Source organism: Morchella importuna (assembly GCF_003444635.1).
Source record: "Morchella importuna strain M04M26 chromosome Unknown Morimp01GS005, whole genome shotgun sequence".
NCBI classification, from domain to species: Eukaryota; Fungi; Ascomycota; class Pezizomycetes; order Pezizales; family Morchellaceae; genus Morchella; species Morchella importuna.
The window spans coordinates 605,397-628,051 of record NW_025763402.1 but is presented as its reverse complement, the minus strand read 5'-3'; the positions used below and the strand labels follow the sequence as shown (position 1 = coordinate 628,051).

The 22,655-nt window shown below is 48.1% G+C and overlaps 3 protein-coding genes across 3 annotated transcripts; 2 read left to right on the top strand and 1 right to left on the bottom strand.

Moving 5' to 3' along the window:
* Positions 1-14,273: 14,273 nt before the first annotated feature.
* On the bottom strand, positions 14,274-17,630 carry LAJ45_02719 (uncharacterized protein; the record flags this gene model as incomplete). Its single annotated transcript, XM_046112310.1, has 3 exons — positions 14,274-14,493; positions 14,698-16,698; positions 16,822-17,630. 3 exons carry the CDS (start codon positions 17,628-17,630, stop codon positions 14,274-14,276), a joined length of 3,030 nt encoding a protein of 1,009 aa, XP_045974436.1.
* An 814-nt stretch (positions 17,631-18,444) lies between these two features.
* On the top strand, positions 18,445-20,877 carry LAJ45_02718 (uncharacterized protein; the record flags this gene model as incomplete). Its single annotated transcript, XM_046112309.1, has 2 exons — positions 18,445-18,447; positions 18,517-20,877. 2 exons carry the CDS (start codon positions 18,445-18,447, stop codon positions 20,875-20,877), a joined length of 2,364 nt encoding a protein of 787 aa, XP_045974435.1.
* Positions 20,878-21,347: 470 nt separating this feature from the next.
* Positions 21,348-21,971, top strand: LAJ45_02717 (uncharacterized protein; the record flags this gene model as incomplete). The annotated part of the gene is made up of 1 exon (XM_046112308.1): positions 21,348-21,971. One exon carries the CDS (start codon positions 21,348-21,350, stop codon positions 21,969-21,971), a length of 624 nt encoding a protein of 207 aa, XP_045974434.1.
* Between the last annotated feature and the right edge of the window lie 684 nt (positions 21,972-22,655).

The window sequence follows — 22,655 nt, the reverse complement described above, 5'->3', positions numbered from 1 at the left end:
AGTGTTCGGATGAGAGATAAGCATTAACGAAAGACGATATTGCGCCTTACTACTCTAAATTGCTGGGAGTTGATGAGTCTTAATAAGTTTTCTAAGCAGAGTTAGCAAGAAAACGCAATTTATCCCTCCTTGTCGCAGATCTTCTGATGCCTACCTGCATCTACTATGTACTGGATAAAAAAGTAAAAGTACGAATCGTTGAAGTGGGTGTTCTTGGTGTGGGAGAGTGTGCTTGAAAGAAGTACTCGTATTTCTCTAACGTTTGTGGACGCGACTGATATTGCATGCCATATAAAAATACGCCAAACTCATGATTTTGGGTGTATGCAATAATGGCCCAGTTCAAAAACGTCAGCGAAATACTAGTAGAGTACATACCTACATGTAGTAGGTACTTTACACACACGTACTTAACTTACTAGAGCAAGAGAGTGGAGGTAATGAGCCCTGTAGGACCCATTGGATGTTCCACAGCAGACTGTTACCAGGTTCGCCAGTCCCCAGCATGCCCCCTCCAGCGATCGAGATTCAGAGATACGGCGCTTAATATTGACAAATGGAGGACGTACATAGCTTATATCTACAAGGACTAAAAACGTGAGCGCTAGCCCTTGTAGTAAACACGAGTGAGAATCCCCCGGCTGATATCATACCTTCATGATCAGCTTACATACATGTAGGTACTCTGAAAGGGTTGCTCTTATGCACGTATGGCCTCGGGCTATCATATGTGGCAATTCAAATATGCCGGATGATAAGTGTATTGAATAGTATGATATTGTTAAAGAATGTCATACACGATCTATTATGGGTATACGTTTAGTTCTACTTTATACAGTACGAAAAAAAAAGCTGGGCGGGTCTAGAGCGGTATCTGGCGAGTGCGGCAAGGTTACTGCGTTGCTCTGGATGGAGGGTTTGGAGGTTTTTGCACGATTTCGTATTGGTACAGTAGTACAATACTCGCGACCAGAAACAAGAACCCGAATATGAAGGTGCAAGTCTTTGGTGTAATTTTGACTTCTACTCCAATGGAAATTGCAGATTAGGATGTGCATTTTCAGGTTCTTGTTGCTGGTCGCGAGTATACTTTTGTAGATGTGATGAGCTCCTTGGAGGAATCAATTTTATTTACATAAACGGTTAGCTTTAATGGGATCAGGATGTAACAGACCTAGTACAACTGTCTGGTGTATGAGTACACACAGGGACGGTTACATGTTGAGAGTTATTGTTAGAAGCCAGTTGCGCAGTGACATGCAAGTACCAGCAGTGTGACTAGCTACTGTAACGAAGCCATCTTAACTGTCTAGTGTACGAGTACACATAGGGCCTGGTTACATGCTGAGAGTTATTGTTAGAAGCCAGTGGCACAGTGTCATGCAAGTACTGGCAGCGTGGTTAGCTCCCAGCTGTCAGAGTAACTACATTCTAGGCACTAGTAAGAGAATCTATTCATGAGAGGAATGACTGGCAAGTCAATTTCTCGCTAATGTAACGGGGACAGTCTTTCTATGTATCGCTAGAATCCAATAGAATAGATGTGGCCGTGTAAGATAGAAGTCAGGTTGCAGGTTATTCAAAGATACTATCGCTTCAAGTTGAACTCAATAATCTTTGAGGCTCTGCTACTGAGTAGAATACTTGATAACTTTCTGAAGACTGGAGAAATCGGATAGTTGGCCAGGAAGGATCCTGAGTACTTATATTTCAAAGGACTCCGCTTCCTGCTCCTACTTCCTCACTAAGTTCCGGCGATGCATTTTAGGAGAAGGGAAGCAATCCATCAGCAAAAAATTAAATTTCGTCTTAGGGTAGCTGTAACAGAGCCACTTCAACTGTCTGGTGTATGAGTATACACAGGGCCCGGTTACATACTGAGAGTTATTATTAGAAGCCTGTTGTACAGTAACATGCAAGTACCGGAAGTGTGGTTAGCTATCAGCTGTCAGAGTAACTACATTCTGAGCAATAGGAAGAGGATCTATTCATGGAAGCAATAACTGACGAGTCGATTCCTCGCCAATGATTAGAACGCCAGTCAGAGTGAAGCTCTGAGTGCTCGGCGATCCTCTTCATTCTCTGAGAATATTAAGTCTGCCGGTGTTGGTATGGACTATGCCTAGGAAGTCTACAATTGTAATGGGGACAGTCTTTCCACGTATCGCTAGAATCCGATAGAAAGATGTGGTCATGCAAGATAGAAATCAGGTTTAGATTATTCAAAGATTTATCGCTTAGAACTCAATAATCTTTAAAGGCTCTGCTACCGAGTAGAATACTTGATCACTCTCTGAAGACTGAGGAATCGGATAGTTGGGCGGGAAAGATCCTGAGTACTTCTACTCCAAAGGATTCCGTTCCCTGCTCCTACTACCTTACTAAATTCCGGTGATACCTTCTAGCGGAAGGGAAGTAATACCACCACTACCCTACTTCTCTCTTTAAGCATTAGCGGGTGGTCCCAGTTCCCAAGGCAACCACCCTTAGTCAAAGTCTTTGTAACACCTGCAGTTCTGGTTGTCGCACAACCGGGACCTACATGAATGATCTACCACTCACGTGTAAGCTTAATCGTTGCTGTAGAGCTCTTTGCTTATTGTAGACTTTCCCAGGCATCGTCCTTTCCGATACTGGTGGACTTGTCATTCTCATAGGATATAGAGGATCGCCGAGCACTCAGAGCTTCACTCTGGCTGGCCTTCTAATTATTGGCGAGGCATAGACTCGTCAGTTATTACTCCCATGAATAGATCCTCTTCCTAGCACTCAGAATGTAGTTGTAACGGCAATATTATATTTCGGCTAAAGTGATAGATTGGATTGTGAAGAGAAGGAATTGCGCAGTTGAACTATGATTTGTAATGGGTTTTCTGTTGTGTTCTTTCGGTTTCCATTACGCGGGATATTAGTCATCAACGGACTAGGAGTTGGATATATAAGGGGGTGTTGTCTCGTGCCTTTTCATGTTTTCCTTCCTTTCCTCTTCTCTTCACGGAACCTCTTGTATCTACCCTGCGCAACACCAAAACTTTCGAACAACAATAACTTTTGGCCTGCACTCTCGATAAAACTTTTACTCGAACACGATCCTGTATGTCAATAGACTCCGTAATCTATTGGTATCTTATTGCACATCTGTTCGTACGCGAAGTTATTCACGCTCTAGTCCCTGAGCTGTGAACCTCTTACCCCTCAGCCCTCGCTTAAGCCTCGCGACCGTTGCGAAATCAACAACCTGGCCTCACCAACCCCACCAAACCCACCAAATTTCGCAGGAAGAAAGAGAACTATATCAGAAGTCTTTTCCAACCCAACCCGAACTGGAACATCAGTGATGTCCCAACAAGCCTCTTTGAGCTCCTGGTTCGCAGGAGCCCGCCCACCAGGAACACCGGCACCCCCTCGCTTCCCCGACACCCAATCAACCCAACAAACTCAGTCCACCACCATCGAACAAACCCAGCTCGGTAATGAACCTTTTTCTATCTTCGCTGAACACACCCAATACAATGAGCCATACGCACCAAAATACGATTACATCCACCCCAGCATCGTTCCCCAAGAAACCCACGCCAGAATGGACCTAAACTACGTCTACTGGGTAATTAGAAACGCCCTCACTGTAGCACTTGAACCCCTCAACCAAACAACCGAACAGATCAACAAGGATTTAAAAGCTACCATTGAAGTCCTATCCACCCAAAACGAAACCCTTAAACACACCGTCGACGTCCTGGCCAAACAAATGTTTGAAATGACAAAGAACCAAGACAAAACCTCCGAAAAACTCCACCGTCTCCAACAACAGCTCACCAACCTCTCCGTCAACAGACCTAGCAACCAAGCAGTCAACGAAGGAAGAGCATCCGCAATTGCCTCCATCGCCGCTGCCACTATCGCTCCTATCACCACACCCGCCAACAACATGAACCACGCCAACAACCCGAACCATGCCCAACAATCAAAAAGAAAAGGCAAAGAGATTCCAACCCCACCAGCACCAAAATCCTATGCATCCATAGCAGCAGGAAACGCCAACCCCGAATACACCACCGTCACGAACAAGAGGAAACCCAAGCCTAAAGCAGATCCCCTATTCAAACCGGAAGTCACCAAAATCAACAGAGAGATCGTCATCCAAACGAATAAAGAATCACCAGTCACCCCCTCTGACATCAGGACAAGAATCAACTCCAAAATCGAAAACCTGGACTGCCAATTCATCGCCGCCAGGAAAACTTCAAAAAACAACATAGTCCTAGAAACCAAATTCGCCACACCCGCCTCGAAAGTCTTCGAATACAAACAAGAAATCGAAGCAGCCCTGAAAGAACTCAAGGTCCCCTTCGTTGACATCAGAGTTAATTCCAGATGGTCTAAATTTATCATACACGGAATCCCCACAACAATCGGAGATGGCTATGAAGCAGGACAGGTAATGGCCTCAGAAGTCAGAAGCAACTACGGGATCACATTTGAAATGGCACAAATCCCCAGATGGCTCAGCAGACCGGAAGCCAGGGCGGGGAAAACACACTCATCAATGATCATCGCACTCCCAGGACAATACACAAAGGATAACCTCGGACTAAGATATCTCACCCTATTCGACCGATAATGCAAAATCGACAACTACCTCCCAGCTAACCCAGAAACCCAATGCTCTAAATGCTTAGAATATGGTCACCGACATGAGAGATGGTCCCACCAAACCGGGAGATGTGGACATTGCGCAGAAAACCACCAAACAAAGGAACACCCATGCTCCGAATGCTCAGGAGGCACCAGATGCATCCATACACCCATCTGATGCTACCACTGCAAGGCCCCTCACAAAGCAACAGACGCCAACTGCCCAGAACGCACTAAAATCCGCATTACAAACAAACTGGGACCAGACACAAACCCAAGCCCACTACCAATACCCATTGTCATCCCGGCACAAGATCCCCCACAAGAAGATGCCGTCATGGATAACACCCAATGAGCCACACCAAAAGGACCACGGCTATCGCACAGCAACTGAACTGGGCGAAAAATGAGCTTACAACAAAGTCAGTAGTGGAGGAAGCAGAACAGGACCATAACATACTCTTTCCTTTGTTACAAGAACCATGGAATAACAAGGACGGCCACCCACCGGAATCCCCCCTCTTCTATCTATTCACGGCAAGCAATAAGGGCACCAAAGCCGCAACATATATCAGAAAACACGCCAACCTAAAACCAAAACACCATTACACACATAATAACTTCATCGTCTCCGTCACGGTGGAAATCCAAAGCCAAAAAACACAAATCCTTAACATATACTCACCGGGGCGAAGCGGACCCTTCGCAGAAATCTCCCGACAAATAACCACCATCCAAAATTGCCTCGTCATGGGAGACTTCAACTGCCACCACCAACTCTGGTATGGACATAGATCCCACGACTACACCAATACCATTAGAACAGACAAATCCGGATCCAAGAAACTGAAAAAGTGGATCAATCGACAGAAGCTATCCCTACTTAACGAACCAGGCGAATTCACACATTTCCCCAGGAACAACAACAGACCGACCATTATTGACCTGACATTAGTCAAAGTACCAATACTGGACCACGATACCCACTGGAACATCGACCGATATGGAGCAGGTTCCGATCATGGGAAAACCATCCTACAACTACGAGTAGAGAAACCCCCCCACATACCCAGAAGGCTATGGCATCGAACGAACTGGGGAAAACTGGAAGAAAACATCTCAGGCCTCCAATTTTCCCCCGAAGCATGGGAAAGCCAGAACCACACAAAGCAATCAGTCGACTCCATCCTCGAACACATAGATAACCTAATAGACCAAGTCACCCCGTGGAGACAAGGACATCTCAAATCTAAGAAATGGTGGACCCCAGAACTGAAGAAACTCAAGTCAACCCTCAACATACTAGAGAGGAAAGCCAAAAACACCCAAAAAGACGAAGACAGAGAAGCCTTCAGGAAAATCAGCAGGAAATGGACCGCAGCAATCCGCAAAACCAAGGCGGGACAAAGGGAGAAAGAAATCACGGAGGCCAAAGGAAGTGCCATCTGGAAACTAGTCAACAAAGGGAAAAGAAGGGACATCACAATCCCAACTATTCAAGGTGAAGAAACGTTTGCGGGGAAGTGCCAAGCTCTAAGAGCCCAACTCTTCCCCACAAATTGGACGTCCCCCAACAACCCCCCCCTCAAAATAAGACCCCCCACATTTGACTTTAGTGACGATTTCCAGGAAGTAACAACAGAAGAAATTACATCCGCAATCAAATCATGCCCAACACACTCAGCCACTGGACCCGATAACATCCCATACCCATTCATACAAGCAACAATCAAGGCAAACACCCAGCTCTTCCAACATATGTTCTCAGCCATGCTCCGACATGGAGTCCAACCGGATCGATGGAAAGTGGCGAAATGTATACCAATCCCGAAACCAGGAAAATCAGACTACTCATCGGCCAAAGCCTACCAACCCATCTCTCTATTACAATGCTTCAGCAAAGTACTGGAAAAGATAGTGGCAACAAGACTATGCACCGCCGGAACTATCCTGGAAACCCTCAGTAAAGACCAGTTCGGAGGCAGACCAACAATCTCAGCGATCGATGCTCTACTCCGCACGCTCATGCCCATCCAACAGAACCTCCTGATCAAGCGAACTACAGGAACTACCTTAGACAGACCAGCACTCTTCACAAATGATATACAAGGAGCCTTCAACTGTGTCGACCACCTCCTACTCGCCGAGATCATGACCCAACAAAGATTCCCAACATACCTGACGACCTGGTGCAAGGAATTGAACACCAACCGAAAACTCCAATTCCAATTCAACCACGAACTGGAACCACCATGACCATATACCTCAGGACTACCCCAAGGATCCCCCCTATCCCCAGTATTATTTATGATATACGCTGGGGTAATAACAGACCCTACCAACTCCCCCAAAGAAATCAACACCACCTACATTGACGACGACGCACTCATCCAACTCGCGAAGTCCCCTCTCTTCAATACCAAAAGACTTAACGAAAGGATGGAGGAAAGAATTAAGAAAGCAGAACCCCTCAACATCAAATACGAACCCCAAAAATCCGACCTAGTATTCTTCAAACCCACAACATCAAGCACCCCGAACACCAAAAACTCGGTAACAATCGCAAAAGAAGAAATCCACCCCAAGGATAGACTCAAATATGTAGGAGTCTGGCTGGACTCAACGCTCTCCTTCCGACCACACATCGAAGAAACCATCGCCAAAGGCCTCAAAGCCCTAGGAAGAATCAGAAACATCGCCTACCTACCAGGATCAACAGTAAAATCCATTCACCACCTCATCGTCCAAGGCTTCCTCCCCACCATCCTATGGGGATCGGAGGCATGGTAGACAGGAGCCGACCACATCCTCCAATCACTATCCCCCCTCTACAACGAAGCCGCCAGAATAATAACAGGCCTACCCTGCTGGACAAAAACCGAAAAGTTACTGAAAGAGGCAGCACTCCCCCCACTCGAACACCTCCTCAACCACAAATCACGGAAGTATGGGACGCACATCCTCTGCCACCGTGCGGACCACCCACTTAACGAAGGACTCATACAGCTCCTCCCCACCAGAACAAAAAACATCAAAGGCACAGGCCTACATCGCATTTCATCACTCATGCTACCCTTTCAGGAACCAGGGAACCACAGAGAGAGATGGATACAGAATGATACCCTCACCAAACGCATGCTGGAAGAGTGGAACTCTATCCCACTCATCAACTACCACGAACCAGGAACCCTAAAGATCCAACCAAAGCGAGCAAACTTCTCCGATCCAAAGCAAAACTCATACATCGCATACGATGTCAAGTCACTAGGATAGACAGACACGCAGCATTCACGGAACCCGAACCCTGCCAATGTGGCTCGGAACAATCCTCCAAACACACCATAACCGACTGCCCATGATGGACACAACTACGAAGACCACTTATAGATAAAATCCCAGGGCCGCCCACTTGGGAAAACTGGCTATTCACCAATCTCAACGTAGACCTGATTCTACAATTTGCAGCAAAAACCAACCTACTCGACTGGTACGAAATGGACGAGGAGGACCCGGAGGAATGATGACCGGTTTCTTTGGGTTTACTTTTCCTTTTCTGTTCTGTACCTTCTCATAATTTCTTACGTTGCTTTTCCTTTCTTTTCTGTTCTGTTTTTCCTATGTTTTTGGCGGAGGATCCGGCGTGCGATAAGTCCTGTACTTCAAAGCAATATAAAAAACTATCTATCTATCCTGTATCTATTCCACGAATACTACTTTTGTTCTACGCCTCGTCATAGGGTTCAACTAGTTGTCATACTAGGTGGAGCCGCTCCATAGTCCATAGTCTTGAATACCTATTGCCACGTTCCCGCCTCGGTTGTATTCCTTGGCACCATAGCCCCTACGCCCATAGACCCCCGTTACACTAGGTTCCGTCGTTTATCACCAACCAATACAACACTATAGCCTACAATGTCGGAACGCGTTCCTATCGATTACCAACAACTAAGCGACACCCTTCAAACCTTCTTCCAAGAACATCCACAGGTCGATAACACTGTCGGGATAGAAGCTTACGCACTTCTTCAAAGGGCCCAATATGGTCTCGCTCAGTATGCAACGGACTTACAGGAGGTGGAGAGGGAGGCTGGAAACGCAAGGGAGATGTTCGAACGAGACCTTGCTGCTGCTCGAACCCAGCGGGTTGCTGTCGAAGTAGTTGCCCCTGATGAAGAACCGATTGGTGGTGATGATGCCCCACCTGCGCCTCCAATACCACCCGTTGTGGCTACTACACAGCGGTCGGAAAAGCTCCCAGCTCCCGAGGTGTTTAGGGGAGATCGCGATCGAGAAAGATTACACCTATTCAAACAACAGATGAGGATTAAACTATTGGGAAATGCCGACCGCTTTCCCACACTACAGTCCAAGTTATCCTACGCATTCAGTCGACTGGAGGGTGTTGCCGCTAATCAATTCTTACAATATGTTGGAGAAGAAGGCATCGCTTTGCCTTCTATGATACGGTTTTATGAAATCTTGGATACTGCTTTCGGGGACCCTGATCGAATGCGCACGGCTAGGAGGAATCTTAGGAACATCCGTCAACGAAACCGAACCTTTGCTGATTACTTCGCCGAATTTCAAAGGTACGTTGCTGAATCAGGAATGGATGAAGTCTCTCGGATTGAGGCTTTGATGGAGGGTATTAATGCGGAACTCGATGAATCAATGATACATCATGAAACTCCTGCGACAGTAGATGCCTGCGCGACACTTTTGCAACGGTTAGATAATCGACGACGAGCGGCAGAGGCTAAGCGAGGAAGTAAAAGCCGTGGAGTGCTACTGCTCCTCCGACCCCTCATCCCCCACCAGCGAATCCTGTGCCTACTACTCGCGCTACCGCCCCAGCTGTCAATGCACCTACTCCTGAGAACCATCCCTTGTTCCGCCCGGGAGGTGAGGTACCAATGGATCTGTCCGGGGGACGTCGTCGCCCCACCCCTACTGAAAGAAATGCCCGCTTAGCTGAGGGCCGATGTTTCTATTGCGGAGGAGTTGGACACATGGTTAGAGATTGCCCCCAGGCAAGGGCAACTGGAAATCAACCAAGGAGACCGGTGATGAAAGGAGCAGCATTGAGGATAGAGGAAAATGATGGGAGCGACAATGAGTCGGCAAAAGATTTGTCCCTGCACTAAGTGGCTTAGCCCAGGGACCATTTAAGGATTTTTCTAGGATGCATATTTCTGGTTTTTCGGTATCAGAGGAGGAAATGGATGGGAACCAATTTGTAGTAACTTGTTCAATTTCACAGAATAAAAATACTTTCGTACCCACCTACGCCCTTATTGATACCGGAGCCTCAGGATATGCTTTCATCGATGAATCTTTTGCACGCCACAACAATCTAACCATGACCCCACTCAAAATACCCCGTCAGGTAGACGTTATCGATGGCAGACCTATCAAGTCAGGAAAAATTACCCATATTGTTGATATCTCGCTAGACATTCATGGCCATCGAGAGACTGCGTCATGTTTTGTGACCAAGTTGGGACATTATCCGATCGTGATGGGGATACCTTGGATGCGATGTCATGATGTTATAATTCGACCAAAAGAAAATTTGCTTATTTTCGACTCTCAAAGCTGCTGTCAACATTGTTCGCTCAGTGGAACCGCAATTACGGTTCATGGTATATCAATTCCCCTACCGGAAACTCACACCGTTACCGTTTCAGCAGCTGAGAAACCGATTATCGATATTGAACAATTAATACCAAGAGAGTTCAATCGCTATATCCATATGTTTGAGGAGTATGATGCTTCAATACTTCCACCACATCGACCGTTCCATGATATGAAAATAGTACTAGAGGAAGGCAAACAACCACCATGGGGACCAATATACGCTCTATCACAAATTGAGTTGAAAGCACGTTGGGATTATCTTCAAGAAAATCTACCCAAGGGAATTATCCGCCATAGTGAATCGCCAGCAGGAGCACCTATACTATTCGTCAAGAAAGCCGATGGAACTCTTCGTTTATGTGTCGACTATCGGGGCCTCAATGCAATTACGATTAAGAATCGTTATCCATTACCGTTATTGAAGGAAACTTTGGCCAAATTGTCGAGAGCAAAATATTACACCAAGTTAAATTTACGTTAGGGGTATAAACAAATCAGAATAGTGGAAGGAGATGAATGGAAAACGGCATTCCGGACTCGATACGGACATTTTGAATACACGTTAATGCCCTTTGGATTAGCGAATGCTCCTGTAACGGGGGCAGCCTATTTATGTATCGCTAGAATCCAATAGAATAGATGCGGCCGTGCAAGATAGAAATCAGGTGCAGATTTATTCAAAGATACTATCGCTAGAACTCATTAATCTTTAAGGGCTCTGCTACCGATAATTCCAGGAGAAAGATGAAGATCAGGATTCGGACAGTTGGGCGGGAAATGATCCTGAGTACTTATACTCCAAAGGACTCTATTCTCTGCTCCTACTTCCTTACTAAGTTTTGATGCTGCCTTCTAGCGGAAGGGAAGCAATACCATCGCTACCCCGCTTCTCTCTAAGCGTTAGCGAGTGCTTCCGGTTCCGAAGGCAACCACCCTTAGTCAAAGCCTTTGTAACACCTGCAGCCTTTGTTGCCACACAACTGTGGCCTGCATGAATGAGCTGCCGCTCAGGTGTAAGCTTAGTCATTGCTGTAGAGCTTTTCGCTTATTGTAGGCTTCCCAGGCATAACCCCTTCCGTTTAACGGCGGACTTCCAATGCTCAGAGGATGTAGAGGATCGCCGAGCACTCAGAGCTTCCCTCTGGCTGGCCTTCTAATCATTGGCGAGGCACAGACTCGTCAGTCATTGCTCCCATGAGTAGATCCTCTTCCTAGCGCTCAGAATGTAGTTATTCTGACAGCTGGTAGCTAACCACTCTGCCGGTACTTGCATGTCACTGTGCAACTGGCTCCTAACAATAACTCTCAGCATGTAACCGGGCCCTGTGTGTACTCATACACCAGACAGTTGAAATGGCTCCGTTACAGCTCCTGCTACATTCCAACATTGGATCAATGATATCCTACGTCCCTATCTGGATCAATTCGTGACAGCTTATTTGGATGACATCCTTATCTATTCCGAGTCTCTTATAGAGCATAAGGATCATATTCGAAAAGTTCTAAAAGTACTTGATGAAAATTATGTTCATCTCAAACCCGAAAAATGCGAATTCATGGTTCAAGAAACAAAATACAGGGGCCTGATCCTCACTCCGGATGGTAATCGAATGGATCCAAAGAAAGTTATTGATGTTCTAGAATGGTCCACACCGACAAATCTCCATGATGTTCAGGTATTTTTGGGATTTGCAAACTTTTATCGACGGTTCATCTTAGTATATTCAAAGATTGTTGCCCCGCTTACAGCCCTAACAAAGAAAAATGTTAAATTCGAATGGACGGATGAAAGGGAGGAAGCATTTCAAACCTTAAAAAAGATTTTCACAACAGCACCTATACTAGTTCATTTCGATCCAGATCGAAAGATTGTGGTGGAAACCGACACATCCGACTATGTTTCAGCAGGAATTCTATCGCAACGTGATAATGAAGGAGTTTTACATCCAGTCGCTTTCTTTCCAAGAAATATTCCCCTGCGGAATGTAATTATGAAATCTATGACAAAGAACTTCTAGCGATTGTGCGATGTTTTGAAGAATGGCGACATCATCTAGAAGGAGCACAATTCCCCATTGAGGTTTTAGCGATCATCGAAACCTGGAATATTTCACGACGACAAAATTATTAAATCGTCGACAAGCCCATTGGTCTGAATTTCTTTCACGCTTTGATTTCATTATACAATTTCGACCGGGAAAACAAGGAGCAAAACCCGATGCATTAACTAGAAGGTCAGGTGACCTACCTAAAGAGGGGATGAAAGGTTGACGCATCAGAGCCAAGTGGTTCTGAAGCGAAAAAATTTGGATACAAAGCTAAGTTTGTTCGCGGGTTCTTTATCAAATGAACCCGCTGAAGGAATCTCTACTGTGGAGGAGTTATTTTTAAAAGCTTACCAAGTTGATAGTTTCCCAAACGAGATTCTTGTTATGCTCCGGAGCGATGTTCGACATTCAAACAAAATCTCACTTGCCGAGTGTACGGAAGACAACAACGGTCGGCTACTTTATCGAGGTGCACTCTACGTACCAAATGACAGTGACCTCCGGCTGAGACTCCTAAAAGAACATCACGATAAACCATCAGCAGGCCACCTGGGTAGAGCAAAGACATTGGAACTCTTAAGTCGGGAATATTATTGGCCACAAATGCGAAAGTATGTCGATCGATATGTCAGGTATTGTAATTTGTGTGCCCGTAGCAAGGCACCACGCAATGCACCCTATGGAGTACTTCGCCAATGCCAATACCCGATGGACCATGGACAGATGTCTCGATGGATTTTGTTACTGACCTCCATGCGAGTGATGGTTATAATGCGATCCTAGTTGTTGTTGATAGACTAACCAAAATGCGACACCTAATACCAACGACTAAAGAGGTGGACTCGAAAAGTAGCGATGTGTATATCGTAATGTTGAAGTTACACGACTACCTGATACTGTCGTGTCCGATAGAGGCAAAATTTGTTGCGAGTTTGGAAATCACTTTGCAAACGCCTGAAATATCCCCACGATTCTCCACCGCCTTTCATCCTCAAACCGATGGACAAACTGAAGGATCAATGCCGTAATGGAACAGTATCTTCGAAGTTATGTTTCTTATCAACAAGATGATGACCCGATTATTGCAATGCGGAGTTTGCAGCAAACATCATGTTCAGAACAACCAATGTTTCTCCTTTCTATGCCAATTCGGAAAGGAATCCACGGATGACTTGGTTGGAACATCAAAACGACAGCGGAAGATCAGCCAATAGCATCGCAAAAGAAATGAAGATATGGTGGAATTTCTGAAGAGCCAAATGTTCGGTCACAAAGGATACAAGAGGAATCAGCTAACATCAGCAAGCTCGCCTATTACCCAGGGCGCAGCCCCTACGTCCTGGCGGGCATTCTGCGCCACGAGCGCCCAGCGCGTCCGGCACCGCCAGAGTACAACCCTCGCGCCAGGCTCCGCCGCAGGACCGTCCCACTCTCTGGGACCGCCAGGAGATATGGCTCACGTCCGGAGGGCACTCGCCAATGCTCTGGTCGCCTGGGCCGCCATGAGATTCCCTCCCCCTCCGGAGACGCTAGGATGGAGTGACTCCGCCCACAGCACCTAGGAACTTTTGCTTCTTTTGATTACGTCAGTAGTACACGCGAGCACTTCCCAATGCTCTCACAGTTTTCTTGAATGCTCTCACGGCACGACGAATGCTCTCACGGCACGACGAATGCTCTCACGGCACGGCGAATGCTCTCACGGCACCGCGAATGCTCTCACGGCACCGCGAATGCTCCCGCGAATGCTCCCGCGAACGCTCCCGCGAACGCTCCCGCGAGGGCTTCCGCGAGTGCTCCCAGAGCACTCACCAATGCTCACAGAGCTGAGGCATTCGTCATACCCACTCAAGGTGAGGCAACCCTCATTTGGGCTCCTTTGGATTGATACACCGTCCTCAAAGGATAGGAAGGCCGCACCAGTCCCTCAAAAGATATCTAACGTGGGTATCCTCAACGCCGCTGTACGGTCAGTCGCGGGATACTGATACGAGCACTGTCCTGTATACTGGTGACGACTACCCAACCTTTGACGGACGTGTATGTTTCTGTCGATTCGTGAAAGGCATAATTAGCCTTGAGGTTGAGGCCATGGTACGGCTCGTCTGAAAAGCTCAATGTCCATGCATAAGCAGCAAACATGGACTGGCATTGACCTCCTGGAGCGAGCTTGCTGGATAGCCAGACTCAGATACTGAGCGGCCGAAACTTTACCTCCTTCTTCCAATCCGCATGCATAGCAGAACGACACGAATTTTGAATTAGAGAGTCCAATTGGGTCTAACGTTCCTAGAGCACTCAAGAATGCCCTCACGGCTTTACAAGTATTCAACTAAATTCATTCCACGTACGCAAGTCTATCCTAGTATTTACCAACCAATTACCAGTCTCCACCTCAAACAAATGGGCCATTCCCAATATACTCCGAATATTAACGACCCACATCCTCTTCCTCCTCCTCCTACAAACCTTCAGGAGCCCATGTGAGCTATCAGCGATACCACGATCCTTTGCCTCGAGTAGCTCCACTATACATAGTCTATGTGCTCGCCCCCCACTGTCCCGCAGCTTGAACAAAGCCTCGACACGTCCTGGTAAGCGTCCCCGAAACACTCCCCACTCCTCTGAGGACGCTACCGACACCCATACCCAATCCTTTCTTATTTTCCCTTTCCTAAAAGCCGCGTTTCCCGTACACCTGATATTGTGAACCTCGTACACCTCAGGTCTTTGGAAGATTGGTATCGGAACCTGCAAACATGTGAACATCTCCACCCGGCGCTCTAAAATGCTCTCAGAGCTTCCGGCAAAGCTTTGAGAGCATCCCGCATCCTCTGCATACTCCTTTATCAGGCGATATAACGTGGTATGGCTTATTTGCAGTCCATCCGCAATATTGAAAAGTCTTTCCGATTTCGTGGAGGGGTTGCAAAGACGCCTTAGAGGCAGTCGGCCTTCTACTATGGATCGTTCATTTGGTGTTTTTTTCCGGTCTTCGATTTTAAAAATCTCAAGTAACTCCTTCAGGTTATCTCGATGGCTCCAAAGGATGTCGTCAGTGCTCTCAGGACCTCCAACAATGTCTTTCAGATTCAGCATTCGAATCTCTAACGCCAACCGCCGCCCCCCATAGTCCAGTATCTGCGTTGCAGCATCGACCTTGTTGGATGCTCCGTATGCCTCTTTTATCTGACGTACATGGGCGAGTTCGCTGATGTCGGTGGAGTACTGGGGAATGCTCCCAAAGCGCTCGACATGTTCCCGATAGTGCGTTAACACGTGCAATTTGATGAAGTTGAAGTGAGACCTTTCCCGTATCTCGCGAATCTCCTCCAAACCTCGCTGAGCGCTCTGGGAGCCTGAGGTCTTCACAGCTTTTGTCCGATCTCTCGCATCCTTAACCGTCCTCTTGTACGCCCGGAATTCTAAAAAGATATCCTTGTGCTTATGGAAATCCTCGAGATAGCTCTCCATATAATTCAGTGTGCTCGTCGTATGACTCCCATACTGCGCCATTAAGTGGAAGTCGATTAAGCCTCGTACACATTTCAATGCCTTTGCGAAGTCGCCCCTGACAGCCACCCCCGGGTTTCTCAAAGCAGCCGCGAGTGCTCCAAGAACGACCCGCCCCAGATTTCTCATCTCCTTCCCTTGCCATTGGGTTGTGGCACGATATGCCTTGTTCGGTACTGCCAGTCCAGGGTAAGGCGCAATCGAGGCCCAAGCCTTGTCAAATTCCTCCAATCGATTGTGCTTCTTCAAGAAAGCCTGAACCCACTCCATCATGTGCTTCAACATCCCTAGGTAGATATTGTGCAGAATGTCCGGTTTGTTGAGATCGTATGGATTAACCCTCGGCATACCCCAGAAAGCATTGAAGAGTGTCTTTACTGATCTCGCGACAAGGTATTCCACCGGTCCCAGGTTTCCCGGGTTCTCCCTGAATAGCTTTACCCTCTCCCGGTAATCCTCGTGATCGCGCGTAGGGCTCCGGCGAGTGCTCCCAAGACTGTGGAATTCCACCTCGCATCTTGGACAAGAGCTAGTACTAATATTTTGTAAGTTTGAATGCTCAGGTTGATCAGCGATCCAACCCGACAACACCGGAAAGCATAGACGTTCGTACCCGTCGGCGCATGCGATTAGCTCGCCTTCCTGAGAGCACTCCCGAATGCTCTGAAAGATCTCCCCAAGGGCGCGATGCAGCGCCATTTGACTCTGACGTCGTAAAGCGGAATTAGCGAGTGAGTTCTTCCCGAGCTTAGGTGGGACTGGCAGTAGCCCTAGGAGAATTAACGAATGCCCGGTGGGCTTGCTCCGGACCGATGACTTGATGTTCCCGATGGTAAGATAGATTGGCCAGGCTTTCTTGTCCCCACTAAAATTTGTCAAATGTGTGCCATCTGACGCGCATATAATTGGTACCACAGTCGACCCCTCCGGTAAGGTATTCTGTCCAGAAAGCATTAGCGACTGCCTCTAGAGCACTTGTGAGGCTTACCAGACCTGCGTCTCCCACCACCAATCTCCCGTATGCATTTCCCCGTACATTCTCTCGCCAGATTCATTATGCTCTACCACTGGCGCGTACACCAATGACTCCCGAAAGGCCCGTTGGCCTAGAAGATATCGCACAATTACCATTGGATCCCGGTAATAGTAAGGGATTTTCTCTCCCCCAATATCCACCTCCGAATGATGCCAGCTCGCCTTTCCCAATATGTCATTCATTTCGTCCAACCTCTTTATAAAACCTCGCCCAGTCCTGTAGGAGCATTCGCCACTGCTTGACGGAGCGTGTAGAAAGAAACTGTCGATATTTCCTTGTGAGGCCTTCGACAGTATGAAATAACGTGCCATTCTAAACTCGTATGCTGAGTTGAATGGGTGCCACGGGTATCGGAGAAGGTTTTGTGAGCATTCGTCGTAGTCCTCCGAGCGGTAGAGACGCTCCCCAGCACCCTCGTAAATCGTTGTCGCTGCCTCATGCCTATTTGCATCTCCATCTGTCTCTTCCATCATAAAATATGATTCGGATTCCAGATCTGAATTATTATCGGGATCTTGGTCATGATAATTGATACTGTTGCTCTCCGAACTATCCGAGTCGTCATGGGCATCTGAATAGGAATCGTGAATGCCTTCCGGGCTGTCGTGAGTGTCATCGGGTGCCTCTTGATCGCGCTCCAGGAGTAAAAATTGGTTTCCCAGCCATTCATCTGCTTCAAATGGATGTGTAGTTCGAAGATGTTTATCGAAGTTCGCGGAGGAGCTGTACCGCTTGCTGCAAAAGGGGCAAGACGATTTCATTGAAGTCTCATGATGCTAGCAAAGCACTCCTGAGTGCTCTAAAAATTTGGTTTCTGCCAAGGCCGAGGAGGCTCTTTCCTGCAGGTGCTGCTGCAGAGTGCTCGAATGATTTGATTTGTCAGCCAATGAGGCTCCTCTCACCTGCACCCCGGTCGGCAAGGCTGATTTTCAATACGAGTCTGATGTCATACATCACCAACCTAATACAAACATCAACACCAACACGAAGAAACACCCACCACCCCAATCAGGCGGCCAGTTATGCTAGATTCTATCGCCCTGAGCATCTGCACTCTCTCCCTGAGCACTCGCGGAGTCTCTTCAGATCGAGACAGTGTTCTCAGCGCCAAATTCAACACTAATATCGACTACGAGCTCAAAGAATACATTCTCTCCGAATCAGCTTCCTAGAGGACAGAGTACCAACACCAACAAGAACACAAGCACCAACCCCAACACCAGAATGTTATCGACGTCACCATTGGTACCGTCAGAGCATCCCCGAGTGCGCCTGGAGCATTTAGATCAACGTCATATATTGAAGCAAACATTGAGTACGAGCACCCTCGAGTGCTTCTAGAGCATTCGTGGGTGCTCTCGGAAGCGTGATAAGCTCAAGAAAAAAGCTGATCGTACTCGGTATAAGAGCACCCCTCCCTTCCTTCAAGTTCGTGAGAAGTTCCTAACCACCTTCAAGTTCTCCTCTACCTATCACTTCAAGTTTTCCATTGCTTTCAACATTACCTGTTGAAATCTCATCCTTCAAGTTCCTCCGTTTTCAAGCGATTTAACCTTTGCAATCTTTATAAATAAGATGGTATTTCTCTCTCCTAATCCAATTAATTTTAGAACCATACTCACCACAGTGATACATTAACATTATCAGACTCCAAACACCGCTCAGAGCACTCCCGGTAGCTCACAGAACACAAATCAACTTCCCAATAAGAAGCGCTTGCGTGACATAGACGAAGACGATAACGAAAAGACCCACCGAAAAACCAAGAAACACAAATCGTCCCGAAAACATAAGAAACACCGAACTTCCTCAGGTCGCAAATCGTCCCGCAAAACTGTCAAGCCTATCCCGGAGGAGATACCAGAAACACCCCCTAAGCAGTCGCCAGTGCTCTCCGGGTTCACCCCGATCAACAAGAGCCGAAAACAAAACCCTGTACCTCCACCAATCCGGACTGAAACCCGGACTCCGCCAAATACTAACCTAGCTCCATCGGACACTGAAGGGATCTTCCCGAGTAACTGGGGAGCAACCCTAACTGATTCCGACTCCTTTCCCGACTTTAGTTCCGAACCCTCTGAACCATACATAAGTGACGATCAAGACCCAGCAACAGGTCCAGCAACAGGCCCACTAGCAGCAGTCTCCACTGCTTCCTCAGCACGCAGCAGTGCTTCACCAGAGGCCCTTGTACGGACGACCGTACTTAGGGTTAGTGCTACCCCACCAGCACCCGCTAGTGCTCCACAAAAGAACGTTGCCCGGAAGACCATAGTCCCAAGTCAAGTTCTCACTCGGTCCAAGTCTAGTGCAGTCCGCTCAACAGGCCCAGCAGCAACAGGCCCAGCAACAGGCCGCTCAACAGGCCCAGCAGGCTCTACTACTCCCTCACCAGCACCCGTCAGTGCTCCACCGAAGGTTCTTGCACCGGAGACCCCTACATTCAAGCCCCGACGCCCCTCTCGGTTATTTTCTAGTGCAAGCCCGTCCGAACTAATAGACCACCCCTCACCAGTACGACAGAGACTAATTAGACCCGAGCCATCGCCGATTGTCCAAGAGACATCCCCGAGTGTTCAAGAGACATCCCCGAGTATTCAAGAGACATCCCCGAGCTCGACCGCATTCAAGATGACTCAAGCAAGCAAAGCGAAGATGACTTTAGGTCTACTCAACCTACCTAGAGTGTACACCAGCATCCGCAACAGCCTAAAGGCGGAAATGCAAAATGTGGGTTGGGTCAATAAAAGCACGTCCGGTATGGCTGCGTTCAATGCCCTATGCCTTTACTTGATGAACTTGCCCTCCCTCAACGGTTTTCTGCCAATTTGGACTGGGGGTGACTCCGATGCCCGTAGAGCACTGGCGAGTGCTCTACAGTGGCTCATCGCAGATGTTGGTATGAAGGATAGGTTATCAAGGGGACAGGGAGACCGTCAGTTCAAAGAGGCTGCCGGTGATAGTGATGATGATGATGACGGCGGTGGTCAGGCAGCCGGAAGACGCTCTCGCAAAGGGAAAGAGCGTGCAGTACCTCCGGAACTCGTGCGACCTTCCATAATGGTTACCGTGGTGGACCCCGATGCTCTAGGGGCATTCTTTATGCTCGTCCCACCACCTACTTATGACTGGAATGATCCCCTGAACGAACCTTCGTTCATCGGAATTTTGACCAAGATAACTTTCCCCGAGCTATGCAACTTGATCCTGAAGCACACCGCACCCGGCAGAGCAGTCAGGACTATCTGGGGGGCAATTGAGAATGTCCCCCCGGCAGCTGTTCCTCCCGTTCGGCCGGTGGAGGTACAAATTACCGATTCAGAGGAGCTCGAAGGTTGGTTGAAGAACAGCAATGCCAGGCCTCGGAGGATATTGGCGGTCCTCCACAGAGCAGGCGCGGGTGCTAACCTGGGTGGTGCGGAATCCCCCCCGTTGAACCCGGCTTTCCCTCACGTTGAGGAAGATGATTATAGCATGATCGATATTCCTGCAGAGGATTCGGATTACGAGGAGGGAAAGCACCGGATAAATGCCAAAGGACTGAGGGTATATATGCCTAGAACTGATGCCAGTAATCAAAGGCTAATTCAGACTCTTGTTAGGCGTCGCGATAGACAGCAGGATGCTATCGACGATTTAGACCCCAAATACCTTAGGAAGTATCCTTTGGGTGTCGGGGTTGCTGACCCAAACTTCTTACAGGGGACGATCTGGACACCTGCCGGGATAGCAGCCAAGAGAGCTGCTGACGCACTCGCGGCTGCTGGTGCTGGAGGTGGTGGTGGTGGTGGGTGGTGGTGGGGTGGTGGTGGTGGTGGTGGTGGTGGTGGTGGTCTAGGACCTCCACCGCCTCCGGGCGGACCTCCTCCTCCTCCGGGCGGCGGTGGTGGTGGAGGACCAGCTGGAGGCGGTGGTGGTGGTGGTGGTGGGGTGGAGGTGGTGATGGTGGTGGTGGTGATGGTGGTGATGGTGGTGGGCATCATTAGTTCCCTTTGGTATAATCTCTAACTTCCCTTCCTGCGGAATTGTCACTAACCTTTTAATAGTTGTTAGGATTACTCCCTGAGCACTCGCGATAGCTATTGAGGTGCGGTACGATTTGGTGTTTTGGATTTCCCTTTGTCTTGCGAGAGTATATCAATGGATGGGTTATATCGGATAGGATTAGATTAGATTAGATTAGATTAGATTATTCCAGGTAGTAATTGCATTGCTTTTATTTCAAAGTCGAATCAAACTCCTAGATTGCTCTCAGAGCACTCGGTACCGCTTCAGAAAGTGCAGTAAAACGAGTGATGATAAATGATGCGGTTGAGTGCAGAAATTGTGGTAACATAGGATGATCCCTGCCGTAAGAGGATTAGCGGTGCAAATTTTTCTTGATTAGCGGCGCAAATTTTCTCGCCAAGAATTGATTTCTAATCGAAGATATCGCGAGTGCTCCTAGAGCACTGCGGATATTCCTGCCAGTCATCAGAATGGCTCCCACCAAGCGCTCCTCCGGTTCAGCACCTCTTGCCCCAAAGCGCCCACGACTCCCAAAACGACCTGAAGAACATGAAGATTTACTGACTGACGAGTCTGAAATATCTTACCGAACATTGACTCCACTGCCAGCCCGCACTCGGAGTAGTCAATCGACCACCGCCGCTCAAATAACTCGGAAAGGTCTTCTCCGTTCCTCCGAAACCCCCACTGGGAGGAGCAGTCCTAGGAGGGTAGAATTTCATCTCCCCGAGGATCATACTGATAATTTTGAAGCGCAGGAGGAGCCTGAGGCAATTGAGGCGCCAGAGGCAATTGAGGCGCCAGAGGTGGAAGAAATAGTTGATACTAGCCACTCAGACTATGATGATGCTCCGGAGAATGACCACGAGAGCTCTGAGGAGGATGAGGATGAACCTCAAGCCCCCCCCCCATCTTACACCCAGAAGTCTCAGACTGTCGGAAAGAGACCTCATACAGTTCAGCCGACTACTGCCAGAGCACTGGGCAATGCTCGGAGGAAACCAACTGGCGCGGTAGCGGAGGTCATTGCTTCTTCCAACGTGTGGTGGACGTGGTACAGGTTCGACTCTATCTCGCTCATTGATGCTTTTTAACATGTAAGTATTAGTGGCTAACGATTCAGAGGGGAACTCGACCGGGCGCGAAAGTAATACGTAAACAAGGTCAAGGGAGAGCAGCACCCACTTCAGCACCCAGCCAGAATGCATCCCAGAGAGCACTCCCGGCATCCCAGAGAGCACCCCCAACACCCTCACAGTCTAGGCCCTCTGCACCTGTTTATGCTCATGAGTATACCTCTTCTACGCGCCATATCGATTTTTCCTCGATGCGCTCTCGATACGGGGAGTCGTCCCCCACTTACCGGACATATCGTTCTTCACCGCCTAGCGAGGTAATTGGCGAGAACTCTGTGAGCAGTCGTCAGATTCCTTCAAGCCAACTTCACGGTCAAGGTAGATCGCGAAGAGTCTACGAAATCGAGTACCTTCCCTCATCTAGGGAGGAGGACGAGAGTACTCCGATGCCGGAAAGGAGGGTATTTTGATTCCGGGAAGCGAGGTTAGTATTCCGGAGGACACTCACGACGTCTTTGAGAACACTGGCGACATTCCTTCGAGCCAATTGACTCAGAGGTCTGTGGTCCCTAACTCTAGGAGTGCAAATGTGCTGTCAGTGCAGGCTCAGAGGATTGAGAAGGAGTGTAGCGTGTTAATCGGGGAGCATACTCTTCTACATGAGCCCTTTCCACCTGCAGCAAGACTTTCGGTACTGGTAGT